General features: G+C 39.6%; 1 protein-coding gene across 4 annotated transcripts in view; it reads right to left on the bottom strand.

The window, feature by feature from the left end:
* Window positions 1–3,355: 3,355 nt before the first annotated feature.
* Window positions 3,356–18,630, bottom strand: part of LIPK (lipase family member K) — a 35,219-nt gene continuing 19,944 nt past the window's right edge. For all 4 annotated transcript variants that reach the window (XM_059662747.1, XM_059662748.1, XM_059662746.1 and 1 more), the window contains 7 exons: window positions 18,127–18,325; window positions 16,959–17,068; window positions 15,626–15,762; window positions 11,421–11,567; window positions 9,521–9,592; window positions 6,685–6,756; window positions 3,356–3,824 (listed from right to left, as the gene is read on the bottom strand). In XM_059662747.1, the coding sequence (XP_059518730.1) occupies window positions 3,591–3,824; window positions 6,685–6,756; window positions 9,521–9,592; window positions 11,421–11,567; window positions 15,626–15,762; window positions 16,959–17,068; window positions 18,127–18,325 (971 nt within the window). In that variant the 3' untranslated portion in view covers window positions 3,356–3,590. The remainder of the gene's footprint in view (window positions 3,825–6,684; window positions 6,757–9,520; window positions 9,593–11,420; window positions 11,568–15,625; window positions 15,763–16,958; window positions 17,069–18,126; window positions 18,326–18,630) is intronic.

Genomic DNA, 18,630 nt, shown 5'->3' with positions numbered 1-18,630 from the left:
TTTCTCAAAAAATTGAAAATAGAACTACCATGTGATCCAGCGATCCCATTTCTGTGCATATATACAATAGAATTGAGATTAAGATCTTGAAAAGATATATGTACCCTGGGTTCATTCCAACATTATTCACAATAGCCAATGTATGGAAGCAATCTAAATGTTCACTGATGAACAAATGGATAAGAAAAACATGGTATATACATACAATAGTAATTAAGACTTCAAAAAAAACATGTTTCCATTTGTAACAACATAGATGAACCTAAAGGACATTATACTAAGTGAAATAAGCCAGTTACAGAAGGACAAATACTTCATAATTCCATGTATATAAAATAGTATATAAAATAGTCAAACTTTTGGATGCAAAGAGTAGAATGGTGGCTGCCAGGGCCTGGGAGAGAGGGAAAAAAAGGGTTATTCAATAGGTATAAAGTTTCAGTTAGGCAAGAAGAAAAGTGCTAGAGATCTTCTGTACAACATAGTACCTATATGTAACAATAACTTAAAAATCCATTAAGAGGGTCAATCTCATGTTAAATGTCCTAACTATAATAAAACATGAAGAAATGAAGGCAAAATAAAATTTTTTTGCAGAAAAAAACACTGAGAAAGTCCATCACTAGCAGATCAGCAAAATGAGCTATGTTCAAAGTTCCTCAGGCCAAAGGAAATAAGACAAAGAGAAATAAGGGCAGGATCTCTCAAGCTTCTAATCAGAGTCAAAATAACAATAATCCTATATAATAAAGAGCTAATATGCAAATGGTTGTCACACCATCACACCATAATGGCTCAGACACTCAACACTGGGGAGAGAGGAATGGGGACCAGGCAGGCATAAATGAGCTCACGAGAGAATAATGGGAACTAGCCAGGCTGCGGCTCAGGAGAGGGACAAGTTGCCTGCCCCATGGTCCCAGGTGCCAGCGGCTGCACCTGCACCTGCAGCCCAGGAGAGGAACAAGCCGCCCACCCCACAGTCCCAGGCACCAGAGGCTGGGGCTGTGGTTCAGGAGAGGGGCAAACCTCCCACTCCGTGGTCCCAGGCAGCTGTGGCTGCGGCCCAGTGAAGCCGCCCGCACACAGTCCCCTGTGGCTGTGGCCAGCCTGGGTGAAGCTGGCCTGGGTCCTGGGTGCCTGCGGCCGACCAGAGGGAGGGAAGCCCGGGTTCCGGGTGGGGGGCGAGGCAGAGGTGGTTAGGGGCAATCAGGCCAGCAGGGGAGCAGTTAGGGGTGATCAGGCATCCAGGCAGAGGTGGTTAGGGGCGATCAGGCAGGCAGGCAGAGAAGTTAGGAATGATCAGGCAGACAGGCAGGTGAGCAGTTAGGAGCCAGTGGTCCCAGATTGCGAGAAGCAGTCGGACATCCCCCGAGGAGTCCCAGGTTGGAGAGGGTGCAGGTCAGGCTGAAGTACTCCTTCCCCCCGCCCCCTACATGAATTTCGTGCACCGGGTCTCTAGTAACAATGATAATACTTTAGTATTATTACAATAGTAGTAGTTTACTATTGCTGATAACAAATGCCCACAAATGTAGCAGTTCAGAACAATATATGTTTATTACCTCACTGTTTCTGTGGGTCAGTACTCAGGCATGGCATAGCTAGGTCCTCTGCTCAAGGTGTACCCAGGCTGCAATCCAAGTGTTGGCCAGGCTGCTTTCTCAAATGCAGGCTTTCCTGGGAAAGAATGGGCTTCCAAGCTCATTCAAGTTCTAAGCAGAACTCATTCCCTTAGAGCAGCAGTTCTCAACCTGTGGGTCACGACCCCTTTGGGGGTCGAACGACCCTTTCACAGGGGTTGCCTAAGACCATCGGAAAACACATATATAATTACATATTGTTTTTGTGATTAATCACTATGCTTTAATTATGTTCAATTTGTAACAATGAAAATACATCCTGCATATCAGATATTTACATGATGATTCATAACAGTAGCAACATTACAGTTATGAAGTAGCAATGAAAATAATTTTATGGTTGGGGGCCACCACAACATGAGGAACTGTATTAAAGGGTTGCGGCATTAGGAAGGTTGAGAACCACTGCCTGAGGGTCTTATGACTGAGTGTCCTGACTCTTTGCAAGTTATTAGCTGGCAGTCACCTGCAGATCCTAGAAGTCAGACACAGTGCCTTTCTATGTGGGTTTCCTCAACATAGCTGCTTACTTCATCAGGACAACAAGGAGAATTTCTTGCTCCAGTCTGTTTTGATGGTTTCTTACAGAATATAAAGTAACTAGAGGCCCGGTGCACAAAAATTTGTGCACTCGGGGGGGGGGGGGGAGGGGGGGTCCCTCAGCCCGGCCTGTGCCCTCTAGCAGTCTGGGACCCCTCAGGAGATAACGACCTGCTGGCTTAGGCCTGCTCCCGGGTGGCAGAGGGCAGGCCCAATCCCTAGGTGCAGCCCCTGGTCGGGCTCAGAGCAGGGCTGATTGGGGAGTTGGGGCGCCGCCCCCTGTCACACTCAAGGCAGGGTCGATGGGGAGGTTGTGGAGCAACCCCCTGTCACACACAGAGCAGGGCCCATCAGGGGGTTGGGGTGCTGCCCTCTATCACCCACAGAGCAGGGCAGATCAGGGGGTTGGGGCGCCGCCACTCTCACACTCAGGGCAGGGCTGATGGGGAGGTTATGGCTCTACCCCGTCACACACAGAGCAGGGCCCGTGGGGGGGGGAGCTCCCCCCTATCAGGCACAGAGCAGGGTGGATAGGGAGGTTGGGGCCCCGCCCCCTGTCACACACAGAGCCGCAGGGCGATCAGGGGGTTTGGGTGCTGTCCCCGTCACGCTGATCCCGGTGCCGGGAGGCATATTACCCTTTTACTATATAGGATTGAGGCCTGGTGCACGGGTGGGTGCTGGCTGGTTTGCCCTGAAGGGTGTCCTGGATCAGGGTGGGGGTCCCCACTGGGGTGCCTGGCCAGTCTGGGTGAGGGGCTGAGGGCTGTTTTCAGGCTGGGGGTGACTGAACTCCCAAACGCTCCTTTTTTCCTTTTTTTTTTTTTTTTTAATTCTGGGCCAGCTTTAGCTTGAGGCTTGGCTCCAGCTCTTAGGCCTCCGGCTGAAAGTAGGTTTCTGGCCTTTGCTTACAATGTTGCGAATCTGCTGGCTGAAGTTGGGCGTATTTGTTACAGAGTTTCTTAAACTGCCAGCTCAGAGGCAGCGGCAGGCGGGGAACGTTGGTTTCCTCCGTCACTGAGGCAACCAAGCCTCATGTTAGTTTCAAGCTGCCTGGCTGCCGGCCGCCATCTTGGCTGACAGTTAATTTGCATATCTCGCTGATTAGTCAATGAAAAGGGTATCGGTCGTACGCCAATTACCATGTTTCTCTTTTATTAGATAGGATCAGAGAATGACATCCCAGCACCTTTGCCATAAACATAATCTAATTAAGGGTGTGCCATCCCGTCACCTTTGCCAATTCTAGGAGCAAGTCTCAGGTGCTTCCCTAACTCAAGGAAGGTGAGCTACACAAATGCATGGACATGAGGAGGTAAAAATCATTGGAGGGGTCACCTTTGGGTCTGTGTGCCACATTATTATCATGGAAACTTGCTGCTTAGGAAAAGGTAAGTGTGTTTAATTTTAGCAATAGTCCTCCATCATTCTAATTAGGTGCTGGTAAATTTCCTGGGTAACATCCTGTCCAAGGTAAAAATCGACATGATTGTAGTGTGGAATACATTTGTAATAAATAAGTCTGGTGATGTTCGGGAGTAAACTTTCAATGTCCCTGGGATCAGCCACAATGTCATGTCCACCACTCCACATTGCTGTTGGCACTTCCATCTTAGTGACGTTGTATAAGGGAGGCGTAAACTAAATACAGTTAAAGAGAGGGAGAGAAAAAAGAAGAGTGTTCACAAAAAATCACATTAGAGAAGTAACAAACTCAGTTTTTAAGCATCTACTTTAAATGTTAAAAATGTGCAGTTAGGATACACTTAGTGATATATAAACATTAAAATGTGAAATTTACTTGAAAGCACTTTAGTACCAAAATATGAATTGTAAATTTTAAAAGACTACCATTATATTTTTTATTTGATTTTTGGGGAAATAGAAAAGGATCCTAGAGAAAAGGGACGCATTTCTTTGGTGGGGCATCTTTCTAGTAGCACTTGGACTGGGAATGTGTCCTTTTCAAACAAAATTTTGGATGGGATAAAATAGGACAAATATCAATACCCCTCCACATATGCAGAAGTCTGGGCCCAGGGAATTACTGACATTTGAGCAGCCTCTTCAGGGAGCGTTGAGACCCGTACATAAAAACACTCATTTGAAATACAATGTTAAAAAGCCAGCCTGTTACAGAAAAATCAGGCCTGGCAAGTTTTTCCTGCCCCCTTCTTTCTGGTAACACCACTCTCATGCTGATTTGACAAATTCCACGCCCCCAGTTTCAGGGTAATCCAGGGGACCAGGCCTGGCCAATTTGTTCTTCATTCTTCTGGCCACAGTGATTATATGAGATGACTAAAACAGGGCCCGAGTTCTCCCTGGAACTTTTTGCCAGAGCTATTAAGAAAAACATTGCCTTTTCCTTTGGGTTTGCAGTTGGAAGCACTGTGTGAGTTAGGTACATCAGTCACCATCCTACTACTATCTTGAAAGAACTTAAAAATGGAAACAGCATATGAAGGCAGAATTGAGAGAGAAAAGCAAGAGAGAGCGAACCCCAATGCCAGTGTTTAAGTTCCTGGCTATTGTGAGTTTACCATTATACATTTTAGTTCAGTAAAGCAGTATAATAGAGTTTGTTTCTGCTACTTGCAACTGGAAGTCTTAACTTTTACCATTTGCTCGGACTAACTTGTTTTCCCCCTAAATTCACATGTTAAAACCCTACCCCAAATATGATTGTATTTGGAGATAAGGCTTTTAGGAGGAGATTAGGTTAAATCCAATAGGATTGATGGTCTTATACGGAGGGGAGACAGAGGTCTCTTTCCTTCTCCAAGAGCACACACCAAGGAAAGACCATGTGAGCACATAGAAAGGAGGAGGCGCTCGGTAAGCCAAAGGGAGCCCTCCCCAGAACCCCAGGCCGCTGCCCTGTTCTCAGACTTCCGACTTTCAGAACTGCGACAAATACATTTCTGTTGTTTTAGCCACTCAGTTACGGTATTTTTTTAAATCTCAGTCTGAGCAGATGAATATACAACAGTTAATTTTGGCAGCAAACAGTTTTCCCTCAGTTTGTTTGGGTTTTTCTTATTTTCTCCCAAAGTCCTACACAAACTTTTCATAGTGAAACCTGAATCACCATTTTAAAAAATAGAATGTGTAAGCTTAATGATAAAGCTAATACCTGTGAGTCAGATCTTATCCAAACAGGTATCTGAGTCTCACATGGGGAGGCCATCATCTGACAGTTTTTTCTGGGGCAGCTATATACTCTTGTTAAAGCAGGGAATCGGTTAATTACAAGAGTAAATGGTACTTCGCCATAGCATGTTTGTGTGTTTGGGCACACCCACTTACACACATATAACCATAGCAGTTTAGAGGAAAATCGGATTTTTCACACCAATTAAGTTACGCATTTTTACTGTTGTAGTTAATATGTTGGTACTTTAAATTTGCTATTCAAAAAGTTTCCAAATTTCCTCAGCCCTGATTTGTAAAACCCTTGTATCTTTTCTAAAAAATTTTTATTATTATGTTTTAGAGAGAGAGGAAGAGAGAGAGAGGAAGGGCGAGGGGAAGAGAGAGTAACATTGATCTGCTGCCTCTTGAACACCTCCTACTGGGGATCAAGCCCTCAACCTAGGCATGTACCCTACCCGGTTTTCACAGATAATGTCAGGAAATATCTTGACATACCATTCTCTGGCTGATAGCACTGCTTCTTCCTGAGGGGAATATTTCTGTTTGGTGTATCTTTAATTATCCTTTATTGTTTATTAAAAAATGAATAGCAAATGACTTTCCAAGACAGTGCTAATAAGACAGTGTAAGCTCATTTTATGAGAGATGGATAAGAAGTCAGAGAATATGTTCTAGAAACATAAATTATGTATCTTTATTTCTCTCTTTAAAATATGGTCTCAAGCACTAAGAGTTCTTTCTTTCTTTCTTTCTTTCTTTCTTTCTTTCTTTCTTTCTTTCTTTCTTTCTTTCTTCCTCCCTCCCTCCCTCCCTCCCTCCCTCCCTCCCTCCCTCCCTCCCTCCCTCCCTCCCTCCCTCCCTTCCTTCCTTCCTTCCTTCCTTCCTTCCTTCCTTCCTTCCTTCCTTCCTTCCTTCCTTCCTTCCTTCCTTCCTTTCTCTCTCTTTTTTTGAGAAGATACTGGAAGAAGAATGGACTTTAGATCCAGAAACCCCTGGATCATATTTTGGTTCTTTACTAGCTAAATAATTTCAACAATTTACCTAATCCCCCTGTGCCTTGCAAGGTCATTATGAAGATCAAAAATAATGATACAGCACATGGTAAGAAACCAATAAGTAACATCTGATCTACATAAAATAGCTGGCATAGTTTGGGACCTACTAAGTGCTTAATGAGTAGAGACAAAAGTAGGTTTATAGTTGTTCATATGAAAAATAACATGATGAATAATGATAATACAAGAATAAACTGTTTTGCATACTCACAACTGTAAACCTACTTTTGCCCCACCCTATATTTATTAGTTCATTTGCAATATGCAACTGATGATTGTTAGTATCATACCTGTTGGAAGTGTATCATGTTCTGATAAGGGTTTCCCCAATCAAAAGCTTGGAACACACCAGAATGAACCGCCTATAACAAAATAAAAAGAATAAACACATTAAAATAATATAAAAACATAGATTTAGAGACAGTAAACAAGAAATATACAGAGAAGATTGACATTATGTTCCACTTTTTAGCACATGAGAAAATTTCATAAAGACTAATAAGCCAAATAATAACAATGATACAAATTTATACTAATTAATGAAACTGATTATCAAGCTTATATGCCCCCCTATAATTTTCCAATGAAAATCCTCAGACTGCAATGCCTTTAAGTGTTACAATGCTATACACAGACATTTTTTAAAAGATGCTGAACTGAATGATTCTTAAATGTCTTGGCTTAAGGAATTTTTATACATAATTTTTAAAGGCACCACCTATGTAACTCCTACATTAAAAAATGACTGCCATTATTCTTAAACAACTTTAAACCTTACTATCCTTATCAGGTGGTCTAAGATATTACAATGTTACTCATTATTCTTAAACAATTTTGTTACTATTGAAAGGAATGTTTATTCACAGAACTTCTCAGTGCTTCCTGTGGGAGGTGTGGCATGGCTGTGTCCTTTTGTCTGCAAGGCCAAACATCCTGCCGCCTTATCAGTAATGTGGCCACAGGCTGCATGTCTGAGGTGCCATGCATGCCTATGTTTGCATTTTAATTTTAGATCAGATGTTGGAATAGAAACATTCATACACCTAGGGGTTGCTTTTTCTGTTATTTGCCACCCATGCCAATTAGAAGAGACATAATTTTTACCTTTACATCAAGCACTTCATTAAATTATTCTGACTGCTCTAAAGGTTTTTTTTTTTTAACTCATTTATTTATTTATCTTAACCCGAGGATATTTTTCTATTGATATTTAGAAAGTGGAAGAGAGAAGGAAAGACAGAAATATTGATGTGAGAGAAACACATCGATTGGTTGCCCCCTGCATGAGCCCTGACCAGGGGCCTGGGCCAGGGAGGACTCTGTAACTGAGGTACATGCCCTTGACCGGAATCGAACCCAGGATCCTCTGTTTCACAGGCTTATGCTCTATCCGCTGAGTCAAACTGGCTAGGGCTCTAAAGGTTTTTTTTCACACTCATTGATTTAAACTTGATTTTTAGTTTTAAATGATTCCCATCAGATTTATATTGACAGAGGCAGCAACCTTTTGTTATTGAAATTCTGCAAATTTTCAACAATGGGAAGCAATAGACTGTACTAGCTAGAAACTTGGATTCTGGCATCAAACAGACCTGGTATGAATCCAGGCTTAACAGAATATTGAACCGGAGGTCCAGGACAAGATATTTATCTTCTCTAAACCTATTTTTTCACCTGTGAAATAGGAATGACAATAATATTCTTCTTGTAGGTTGTGAAGATTAAATAAGGCAATGCATAAAAACATGTAGCACCTAGAAATGTTCAACAAATCTCTTTTCACTAATATTACTACCATCATCTGCATCTTTGTCTATGTGACTGATGACCAAATATTTTATCCCCCATCTTTATTTCTATCCTGAAGAGGACTTCCTGCCAGAGAAGGGTACTTTTTAAGAAGAGTCAGCTGTGCATGTGTAAGGGATTGGCTATTTAGAGAGTGGAGGAGAGAGGGAAAGACAGAGAGAAATATCAATGTGAGAGAAACACATCAATTGGTTGCCTCTTGCATGAGCCCCGACTAGGGGCTCAGGCCAGGGAGGAGCCTGCAACTGGAGGAGAGTTGAATGGAGATATTGATGTCTTTATTGAAAGATTGTTATGAGAATGAATTTGATGATACTGAATGAAACCATGTACATAAATAGCAGAAGAACACATAGTAAGTGCTCAATAAATATGAAATTGAAGTTGTATTGCCTGGAAGGTCATGCCTGTCAGAGAGGCTCCGTCTCCTCACCAGTAGGAGGCCCTATGACTCAAACTTCATTTTCCCTATTTGAGTGTGAAGGCTTATCTCCTGAAGGTAGAACTCTTCAAAGAATTTCCGAAACTCTCAGCTAGTGTGTCAGGCTATCTATAGCAGTGATTCTAAATTTTAAAGCAAAGAACAGGGTGTAGGTTAAATTCCTAGAGATCTCAGCTATATTAAAACTTTGGGAAGTTCTCTCTCTCTCTCTCTCTCCTTCTCTCTCTCTCTCTCTCTCTCTTTCTCTCTCTTTCTCTCTCTCTCTCTCTCTCTCTCTCTCTCTCTCTCTCTCTCTCTCTCTCTCTCACACACACACACACACACACACACACACACTTGGGTCAGACAACTATACTAATCGAATTTGACTCACCTTTGAGCTTGTCAAATATTGAGTAATAGAATAATACATGCACATACAAAGCTGAGGGTAAAAGTGGACAACCCTAATCTATTTTAATCCCTCCCTAATATTTAATTTTCTCTAAATTATTTCTCTGAATTATTTTCACACTCTGAAATGGCCTATATGCCAACTGGAGGGTGAAATAGTCTATATCATGACACATAAAGTTCTATTAAAGTTAGTGATTTCCAAGAGGAGAAAATACAAGCTTTCCTAGAAAAAGCAGTTTGGAGTAATCTAAGGATCAGAAGTCAGTGAATATGTCTAGGAACCAAGCCCAAACTCCAGACACTGAAGATGTGAAGACTAGAAGGGTGTAAAGGAAATCCGCATGAGTATACGCTGATTCTAGAATACCAACTGGACAGTGGCAGGTGCCTGCAAAACCCTGCAGGGAGTTCTCTGGGAGCTCTCCTTGGGGATCTTGCAGAGATGTGTGTGTCTCATATCAGAAACAGGAAGCACGTACCTGGGCCCAGTGTAGCATGTTCTGAACAGATGTTCCTGCCGGACTATGTGCCAAATAAACATCCAAGCGACTCTGTAAAGTAAAGAGATTATGTCTCATTTGAAGGCTCATCATATAATCACATCACAAGTAAATGTGAATATCTGTTCTCTGTTTTTCTTTTAGGAATAAACGTATAGCGTAACCTCTGAAGACTCATTATCCAAAGAAGCCCATCTTTAAGAACTTTCCCTTCCCTTAGCTCTGTTCTTCTGTCCTGAGCAGTGTCTCATAGAGCCCACAGAGAGCCTCCCACTAGTCAAAGACAGAAGATAATACAGATTTTCTTTCCAGTCTTGCCTGGGACAGGTCTAAGAGGACAAGAAGTCATTGACCTTCTTCTTCACCCGATGTCATGTCCCAAAAGACATTCCGAGAAAGTTGTTCATTGTAAGACATTGAGAACAAATCTGAATGTTCACTTTGTCATCTGATTTTTAAAATGTGGTAATATTCTGCAAGGCTCTTTGAAAGTTTGTGGGATATAATCCATCCAATATTTTAACCTCCATTAACTCTTAAATTTATTCTGAATTTTAAAAACCCTTGATTTTTTTTCATAATTTCAATTGCATTTTTTTTAGTATATAAAAGAGTTATTTTCCACCAAAGTTGACATCAGAAACATCTTGGAGCTTAAAAAAATACAACTACTTATGAGTTACCCAAACCTAGAATCAATATTAAAATCTCTAAGGCTGAGTTCTGGACATGTGTATTTTTTTCAAAGTTCTACAAACGCTCTGCTTAGGTATTCCTGGTTATACTGTACTAAAATAAACATGCTTGCAGGCATTGTAATATTCCATAGTCCAGTACCCCACAGTGAGAAAAAAGGCATTCTTACTATATGAATATACAACAGGGCCCCCCCCAATTTATGTTCAACTGTGTTATTTTGTGAAGTTTTTCTTTAGCAAACCCTCAAACCATGTTGAGAGGGTGCTTTTGAAATTATCTCTATTGAGTTTGCTTAGAGGTCTTTTTACTTACCTTTACCTACATGAAATGCTTCCATCTAAGTGATAGGCAAGCATGGATTCCCTAAGATGTGAAAAGGCAGTGGCTAAAACATGTTTTTCATAAACAATCTTTTATAATCTTGCTTGAAAGCAAGGAAAGTGTTAATCAGTGCTTTCCACCGACAGAGAGACACAAGTCTCTGGGCAGAATCTGTGACATAGGTGGAAATCAACTTCAGCTTTGTCTCTGGTTACAAACATATCTCCTCCCTGGCTGGGGAGTAAACAGTAACTTCCTCTCTTTTTCATTCCCACTCTTTGGGTCAGCTAGTGGTAACTAAGAAAAGGAAAGGATCTCAGTTAAGTTGGAAAGGACTGGACAAGAACTCTAACATTTATTTGTCTCAATATCCCTTAAACAGTGAATGTATAGCTATCATTGAAGAGCCACCCCTCCATCCCTTTGAGTTAAAGAAGTGGCTCACAAAATGGCCATTTCCACATCACTTATGAAAGTAAAAAAAAAAAAAATGATTTAAAAAAATAGAGATACCTGAGCTCACTCCCTAAAATTCTACTTCAGTAGGTCTGAGATAGGGCTCATGCACAGCAAGATTAATTTCAAAACCATAGCCATAGTCAAAGTGAAGGACTTTTCAATGTGGTGCTTTGGCCACTAGCAAGAGTTGATGAGAATTTTCAGCAAAAAAACCTTCTTCTCAAATCCTCCTATGAAACCAGGTGGACTCAGCTTTGGTGGGAAGCCACGAACATGCTAATTACATTTCCAGAGACAAAAAAAGCAGATCATGAATGTAGTTTGTATGCAATTTAGAATGAAACCTCCTAACTGCTGTTTAACAAAACATTTGCTTTCCCAACCAACTATTTACACGTACCATGTTTAAGTTTTTTGGATCAAATCCACAAAAAGAAAATAGGAAGTTGCTGCAAATACGATGAAATAGCTTCTGGTTGCACACTTTGGTGGCAATGAATTGTTCAAGAAATGTATGAGGCGAGAACATCTTGTCACCAAATAACACCTGCAAGTTCAATTTAAGACACAATCAAATTTCATAGATGTGCATGTCAAGAGTGGAAAATGAGTGGTAATTCAGGTAAGTACTGGACAGAAGATGACATCTGCTTCGTACTTATAACGAACTCAGTGAAACTGGGAGTTCTGTTAAATTTTGTCCTTGTAGTTCTTCCAACTCACCTCTTTTCCCAAGATCCTTTACTTGGAGTATTTTTGTAATGCCCCCTAAGAAATGAGTCCCCACAGAACACTGTTAAGGCTTTGGCATACGGGATACTTTGTTTTGATTTTGGACTCTGTCTCTTATACCTTAGGAAAGTATTTACTTTCTATTATCCTGAAATTTCTCAACTATAAAATGGAAACTTAATATGCACTAAGTAGGACTGCTATGAAGATAAAAGGTCATGTTTAAAAGGCACCTTGTGCATTTTCTAGAACCCAGTGACTGACACAGACTTAAAGAGTCATTCCTTGCAGAATCTTTTAATGAACTCTAGAGGCAAAAACTGAACACAAAGAAATGAATCTCTACTAGTAGAATTTCACTCAATGTTACAGGTAAGTTTAACTTATCTTTTGAACTTTAAGAAATTTAATTTAATTCTTGAAATTAAAACATAAATTAATATCTAAACTCCTTGCATATAAGTACAATGTTGCATTTTTAAAAAATAATAACTAGTTTTATAATCGTAGGATAATAAACTAGATATAAAGCTAAAAAGATTTCTTTTTATTCTTAAAACTTTTGGAAACCTCCATTTATAGTAAAAAAAAAACAAAACCCCAAAAAACAACTGTCATATCTCTCTCCTGGAATCCTTCATTAATTGACTAAAAGACAACAATAAATAGCATTTACTTTTATTACACAAATACCTTACAATGTGTTACACTATCTTTGGTAAACTAGATCTAGTAAATTCCTACTGGTTATAATTTGTTAAATTATGAGCTTAAAAAATAGTTACCTTATACAGTCAGAAATAATCTTCATTCAATGGAATATCTTATATTCCATGGAATATTAATGAAGTATATGATATGTCATGACTTAATATAACCCTTAGTGCCAGAGAGAGGGAGGGAGGGAGGAAATAAGGAAAGAAGGGAGAGGCTACAATATGTTAAACTCATTCAAATCATACTTCTTTAGGTCTGATAAACAATAATTAACCATTGCAGAAATTATCTAATTTATTCTGGCCTCTTATTCACTTTATCCCAATCAGTGGGTTAATCCACTTAACAAATTGTAACTCTTCCTATATAACTGTCTACATGGTAGTTTAATAATAGTACCTATCTTTTATTTTTTTTATTTGTTTTTTTAATAGTACCTATCTTTTAATAGAATGTCGACATCTATGTTCTCAAGTGTGATAACCTAAATAGATCTCCACAGGAATATGTTAAAGTAGAAGGGAGGATCTGCTTTTACTCAGTGGACATTTTTGTTTTTCATTTACCAATATCTTGGTCATCCACACTTGGCAGAAAATTCATGTGAAAGAAACAGCCAATTCAGAGAGTAATCAACCAGGGAAATACTATTGAAGAAAGAGGTTATAGCTATCATAAGGGGTCCTTGTTCTTTGTTCTGACAGTTGACTTTCCTAAAGACAGAGTGAATTAGCATGGTAGTCTCTGACTTGACTCCACTGCTATGTCCATGCATGAATGACTCAGCTAAACTACCACACATTTACCTAAGAATAAATAATTGCTCTTTTAACCTAAAAGGGAGGGTAATAATGCAGACTAAGTAGCCATATAGCATCCACTTGGAGAGTGGTAAACATGCTGACTTGTCACTGTAATTCCAAGTTTGTTCTGGAGGGGGCATGTTTGTCTCATAGCAGTATAGAGATATGCTTTTTCTGTTAACTCTTTTGGCACCTGTATGAGAATTAGAAAAGCCCTCTCCCCTTTTATTCTGCACACATGGCCCCATGCCAGGGCACATGGCTGGCTAAGCAGAACATGGACTGGATTCAATAGCTGAGCTCTATAAATAGCTACATATTGGATTCGATAGCCTGTTTGGGTGCATAAGGATCTAAGACTGACTTCTTCAGGTTGGCATGGAAAATGACAACATATAAAAAGGGCACTGACCATGGGATGGTCTGATCAGATCTGGATTCAAATTCTGGTTCTGTCATCCGTTCACTAGGTGATTTGGGACAGAATGCTTAGCCTCTCTGAAACTCAAATTCTTCTTTTAAGAAATGGAGGCAATGAATGGATTAGAAAACCGTGGTACATCTACTCGATGGAATACTATGCTGCTGTAAAAAAGAAGGAACTCTTACCATTTGCAACGGCATGGATAGAACTGGAGAGCATTATGCTAAGTGAAATAAGCCAGTCAATGAAGGAAAAATACCACATGATCTCACTCATTCATGGATAATAAAGACCATTATAAACTTATGAACAATAATAGATACAGAGGCAGAGCTGCCTCAAACAGATTGTCAAACTGCAGCGGGAAGGCCGGGGAGAGTTGGAGGGCAGGAGGGAGGGGGGTAAGAGATCAACCGAAGGACTTGTATGCATGCATATAAGCATAACCAATGGACATAAGACACTGGGGGGTAGGGGAGGCCAGGGGATTGTCAAGGGCGGGGAGGGGGGGGAAGGACACATATGTAATACCCTTTGTAATACTTTAAGCAATAAAAAAATAAAAATAAAAAACATAATGAAAAAAAAATAATCCTTATTGTTGTAGATAATATGTTTTAAAAAAAGCAAAGGGTCAAAGCAAGCTATAATTTAGAAAAAAGAGAGAGAATTAGGAATTAGTGGGTCACATGTGGTAGCTCCTCTATTGGAGTTAAAGCTCTTTCAGGGCAGCCTTTCGAAAACTACAAATCTGATCAAGCCATTTCTCTGCTTAACATACTTCATTGGCTTCCCATTACTAACAGAACAAAAATCTAAACTCCTCAACATGACACAATTGCTTTCCATTTACTGTCCCCTACTGTCCCTAGTCAAGTCTACCATGACCCTCACATGCACCCTAATTTTCAGTCATACCAATCAGCTGAATGTACCTCCATAGACATAGCCATTTTCCGATGCTATGCTTTTGAAACAGTAGCTCCTAGGTATATTTTCACAGAATTGAATTGAACTGCACTACACCACCGGCATTTCAAAACATGTGAAAGGCGGAAGCAGAGCTGTACAAATTGAGAAAAATAGAAAGAGCCCACCATCTCGAAATATCTCTTAACTGTGTGGAAATGCTAAAATAAATTAGCAAGCTATTTACCCAGCATGGGGCCCAGTCTAGGCCGAATCTCTATGGTACAAGAGGGAAAGGTGAGCATTTTCCATGTTGCTTAGTGGTTTTCCTGCTATTGTGTTTCTGGGTTGTATAAGTATAGAATTGACTCATCATAGGTTAATTTGCTTATTATTATTATTATTATTATTATTATTATTATTATTATTTACCAATCAAAAATCCCTGGCTTCTATAAAAATTGTCTCAGCTTTATTTGCTTTAATTGAAATCATTGATTTCAATTATACACTGTGATTACCTTTTGTCTAGTAGGGGAGAAGCCATATTAATATGCAACAGGAAAAAACACCAATACACATAGACCAATCCTCCTTGATAAATGATCAGTTTAGTTAGCTTTCAGCTGGTAGAAAAATCTGGGGTCAAAGACCCCATCTGGCTTCACACTGTGATCTCAACCACTACTCATACTGCCCCTCAGAAACCAGGGGCCACTGGGGAGAAATTTAACCTACTAGATTAAACAAATCAATTCAGCATTTGCTTTATCTATAACTGAGGAATGACATACATGAGAGAGAAGACATTGATGAAGATAATAGGGTAGAATGGCATCAGAGTGAGCCCCCTGAACTCTATTACTAAAATTGCACATCATCAGTAAGCTTACATGGATACCTCCAACACTTATTATAGTCTCAGAGGTTTGTAAAATGTCACTTGGTTTCCTTCTATTGAAATCAGTGGGAACAGAGCTAGTTTTCATTCTACAGGTTTAAACTGGAGAAGTCACATACCTTGACTCCTTCTCTGGAAAGATTTGTTAATTTTCTCAGAGGACTGTGGGTGTATTTCACTGTAATGACTGGAGCCAATGCAAAAAATATTTTAATTCTTTTAGCCAGCTCTGGATTTGTAGAGAATGCTATGAAAGCTGAAAGGGAAGAAGACACTAGTTTATAACAATTCTTAATTTATCTTAAATTAGCAGAAGTATTATATTAAAAACAACAACAAAACAAACATAAAATAACTCAGAGTAAACACCATTTGTAGGAAGGATTTTTCTAAATTTCTCAAGAATGGAATTGGCTAACGCAGAATAAAGTGTTTTCTGTCTCCAGAGAGGACAAGAGTTGCAGAGAGGGTTCAAATATCCCTTGTGGGGTATGTCTAGGTAAATTCCTAGGACCATTCCTGCTCAACCACAGTCTTTAGTATCAGACAAAACTGAGCTATAATTTTGGCTTCCCATTTACCAGCTGTGTGAAGATTTGGGTAAGTTATCTACCCTGTGTAAGTCTCAGTTTTCTTAATCTGTAAATGTGGAAAAAAGAATCCTCATAGAATGATTCTTTTGAAGGTTAAAATACATACATATTATTTGGCAGTATCACCATTAGAAAGGATCTCTATATTACCATTTGTAAAATATGAATGATAATGGTTTCACATGTCTGTAGTTTTCAATGAGAGAATGTATGTAAGGTGCATAGTATAGTTCAGGCATATAAAGACCTGCTTTATACTAGAAACCTAATTAGGATTAAGATATAAAAAAGAGACTGGGGGAAATGCTGTTGGCATTGTTGAGGTCTGTAGCTGAATGGGGAGCAGTGAAAGGAGTGAAGTGTCTCGTGGCTTTGAGGCATGGCCCCATCCACATCCACTCTAGCCCAGTGCACCCTGGGAAGTGAAAGGCACACTAATTGTGGCATATAATCAGTGGGATTTATAATTTTCTGCTTTCCTTTTGGTGTCTTCTCTAGACTACGAGATCTTTAAAGGAAAGATGTATACCATATTTATTTCTTACCCAGTGTCTGGAAATTATTTGTTGTGCACATAGATAAATAATTCTCTCAAAATAAATACATTTATGTATTATGAGAGAATTATAAATAATCCTTCTGGCATCATTATGAATCTACATAGGTTCAGTCCAACGGCAAAAGAAATCATTGTTGTGGTTCTTGTTTTATTTAATCTTCAAAAATCAGCCAGAGGAAAGGGTTTCCCACCTCAAGTCCCCAAGCTAGAGACTTCACAGAGAGAATAAATCCTGATCCCTTTCATAAATATGGAAGAAGATCCTCTGACACTCTCAGATCACACCTGCCCCAAACACACCGATGGTGGTGCCTTGGGAGTGGCCCACATAGAAGAGTCGCTCCTGTCCAGTTTTCTCTACAATAAAATCAATCGTGGCTGGAAGATCATATTTAGCCATCTCATCCACACTGCAAAAGAAGAAAACAACAAAATTGGAAAAACATATCTCATTATTAGGCCTGCAATATCCAAACACATTCATTGCAGACATTCGCTTTTCTTAAATATTAAGACTAGAGTCAATATATGATATTATGGGTCTCTGTGACTTTTGAGGATGTCACCTTGATTGCAAGAATAACGTTGTTAAGAAAATGGAACCAGAAAAATCTGATTTGCAAAGATCTACAAAGGCTTTTCCTAAAAGGCCAGTCATATTTCACCTAATTCTACAGCAGATTTACCAAACTCCCTTAAAAAGAACAATGACCTAGATAAAAGCAAACCGTTTTGCAGACCTCAGCCCAGAAACACTGAGTCAGTGAAGACTCGTGGTAATCTGAGTATTTATCAATCACCTCAGGTGGTTTTTTTTCGTGTGTGTAGTTGGGAAAACACTCACGTAGGGAACCATCATGTTATCTGCAATAGTTTAATGACACAACTGCACTGGGTGTGGAATTAGGAAATGCAAAATCGCTTCCAGGTATAAGACAGGAATGAGGCCAAGGGAAAACTGCTTTAATGACCTTCAAGGTATGGTTCTTCGCTCTTATGCAAATACAGGGGTTTGATCCCATGACCAAGACCTGACTCCAGGGGCAGGTTTCCGCACTGTCCTCTGATGGAGGGCAGAGTTCTTTCACTTCTTGGAGAGTAAACATTTGAGTGTCTGGTTCACAAGCTTTTCAACTAAAACCTTGTTTCTGGTCCCATTTCTCAATCAATTCCTCTTTAATAAGAGCACTATATCAACTTCTTTTGGGGTCCATATGGACAAAGTGATAGTCTTGGAACTAACCTTTCTAAAGCTGACCTTTGCATTTTGATTTTTTTTTTGCATATATATTTTGCATACACATGCATACAGCAAGTGGTGTTTTAAAATCAAACATAAGTGCAATCATAAGAGCCTTTTTTTCAGAGCCCGTAAAGGGAAAAATCAAAGGGTGTTCATTCATATATAAATGACAAAATACACACTTTATTTTATATATATATATATATATATATTTTTTTTTTTTACCTGAAGGCCCAGAATTCTGGTGATTTGGGTGAGAATTTCAAGTGTTTTCTGGACCAGGTATTTCCCCGGCTGTTCCCCATCCACACATCATAACCAGTATCTGCTAGAAGGAAAGCCAAGCTGTTGTTGGGCAAGTTGCAAATCCAGTTACTGGCAGATGCAACTAAGCCATGTTGCAAATACACAACAGGTCTTGGATCTGCAAAACAGGCAACAAGAATTTCACGTCAACTTTCTCAGTGTCTATAAGAGAAGTCTCTTTCTTGCCTTCCTGTAGTATATACACGAAAAGATGAAATTTGGTGCCAGGCAAACCCAGGTTCTAGTCCTTTCTGAACTACTTACTTGGGCAAGTTATTTACCTTCTCTATGTCTTATTTTTTTCTTTGTAAAATTTGGATTTTATATCATGTATTGTATTATTCTGTAGGAGCTGGAGTCAGATAGTCCTGGTTCAAAATCTATTCTACTATGTATTAACCTTTATGGTTAACTCAGTTCACT

Source organism: Myotis daubentonii, chromosome 13 (assembly GCF_963259705.1).
Source record: "Myotis daubentonii chromosome 13, mMyoDau2.1, whole genome shotgun sequence".
Classification (NCBI taxonomy): Eukaryota; Metazoa; Chordata; class Mammalia; order Chiroptera; family Vespertilionidae; genus Myotis; species Myotis daubentonii.
The sequence above is the reverse complement of the archived record's forward strand: the minus strand, read 5'-3'. Positions and strand labels throughout refer to the sequence as shown.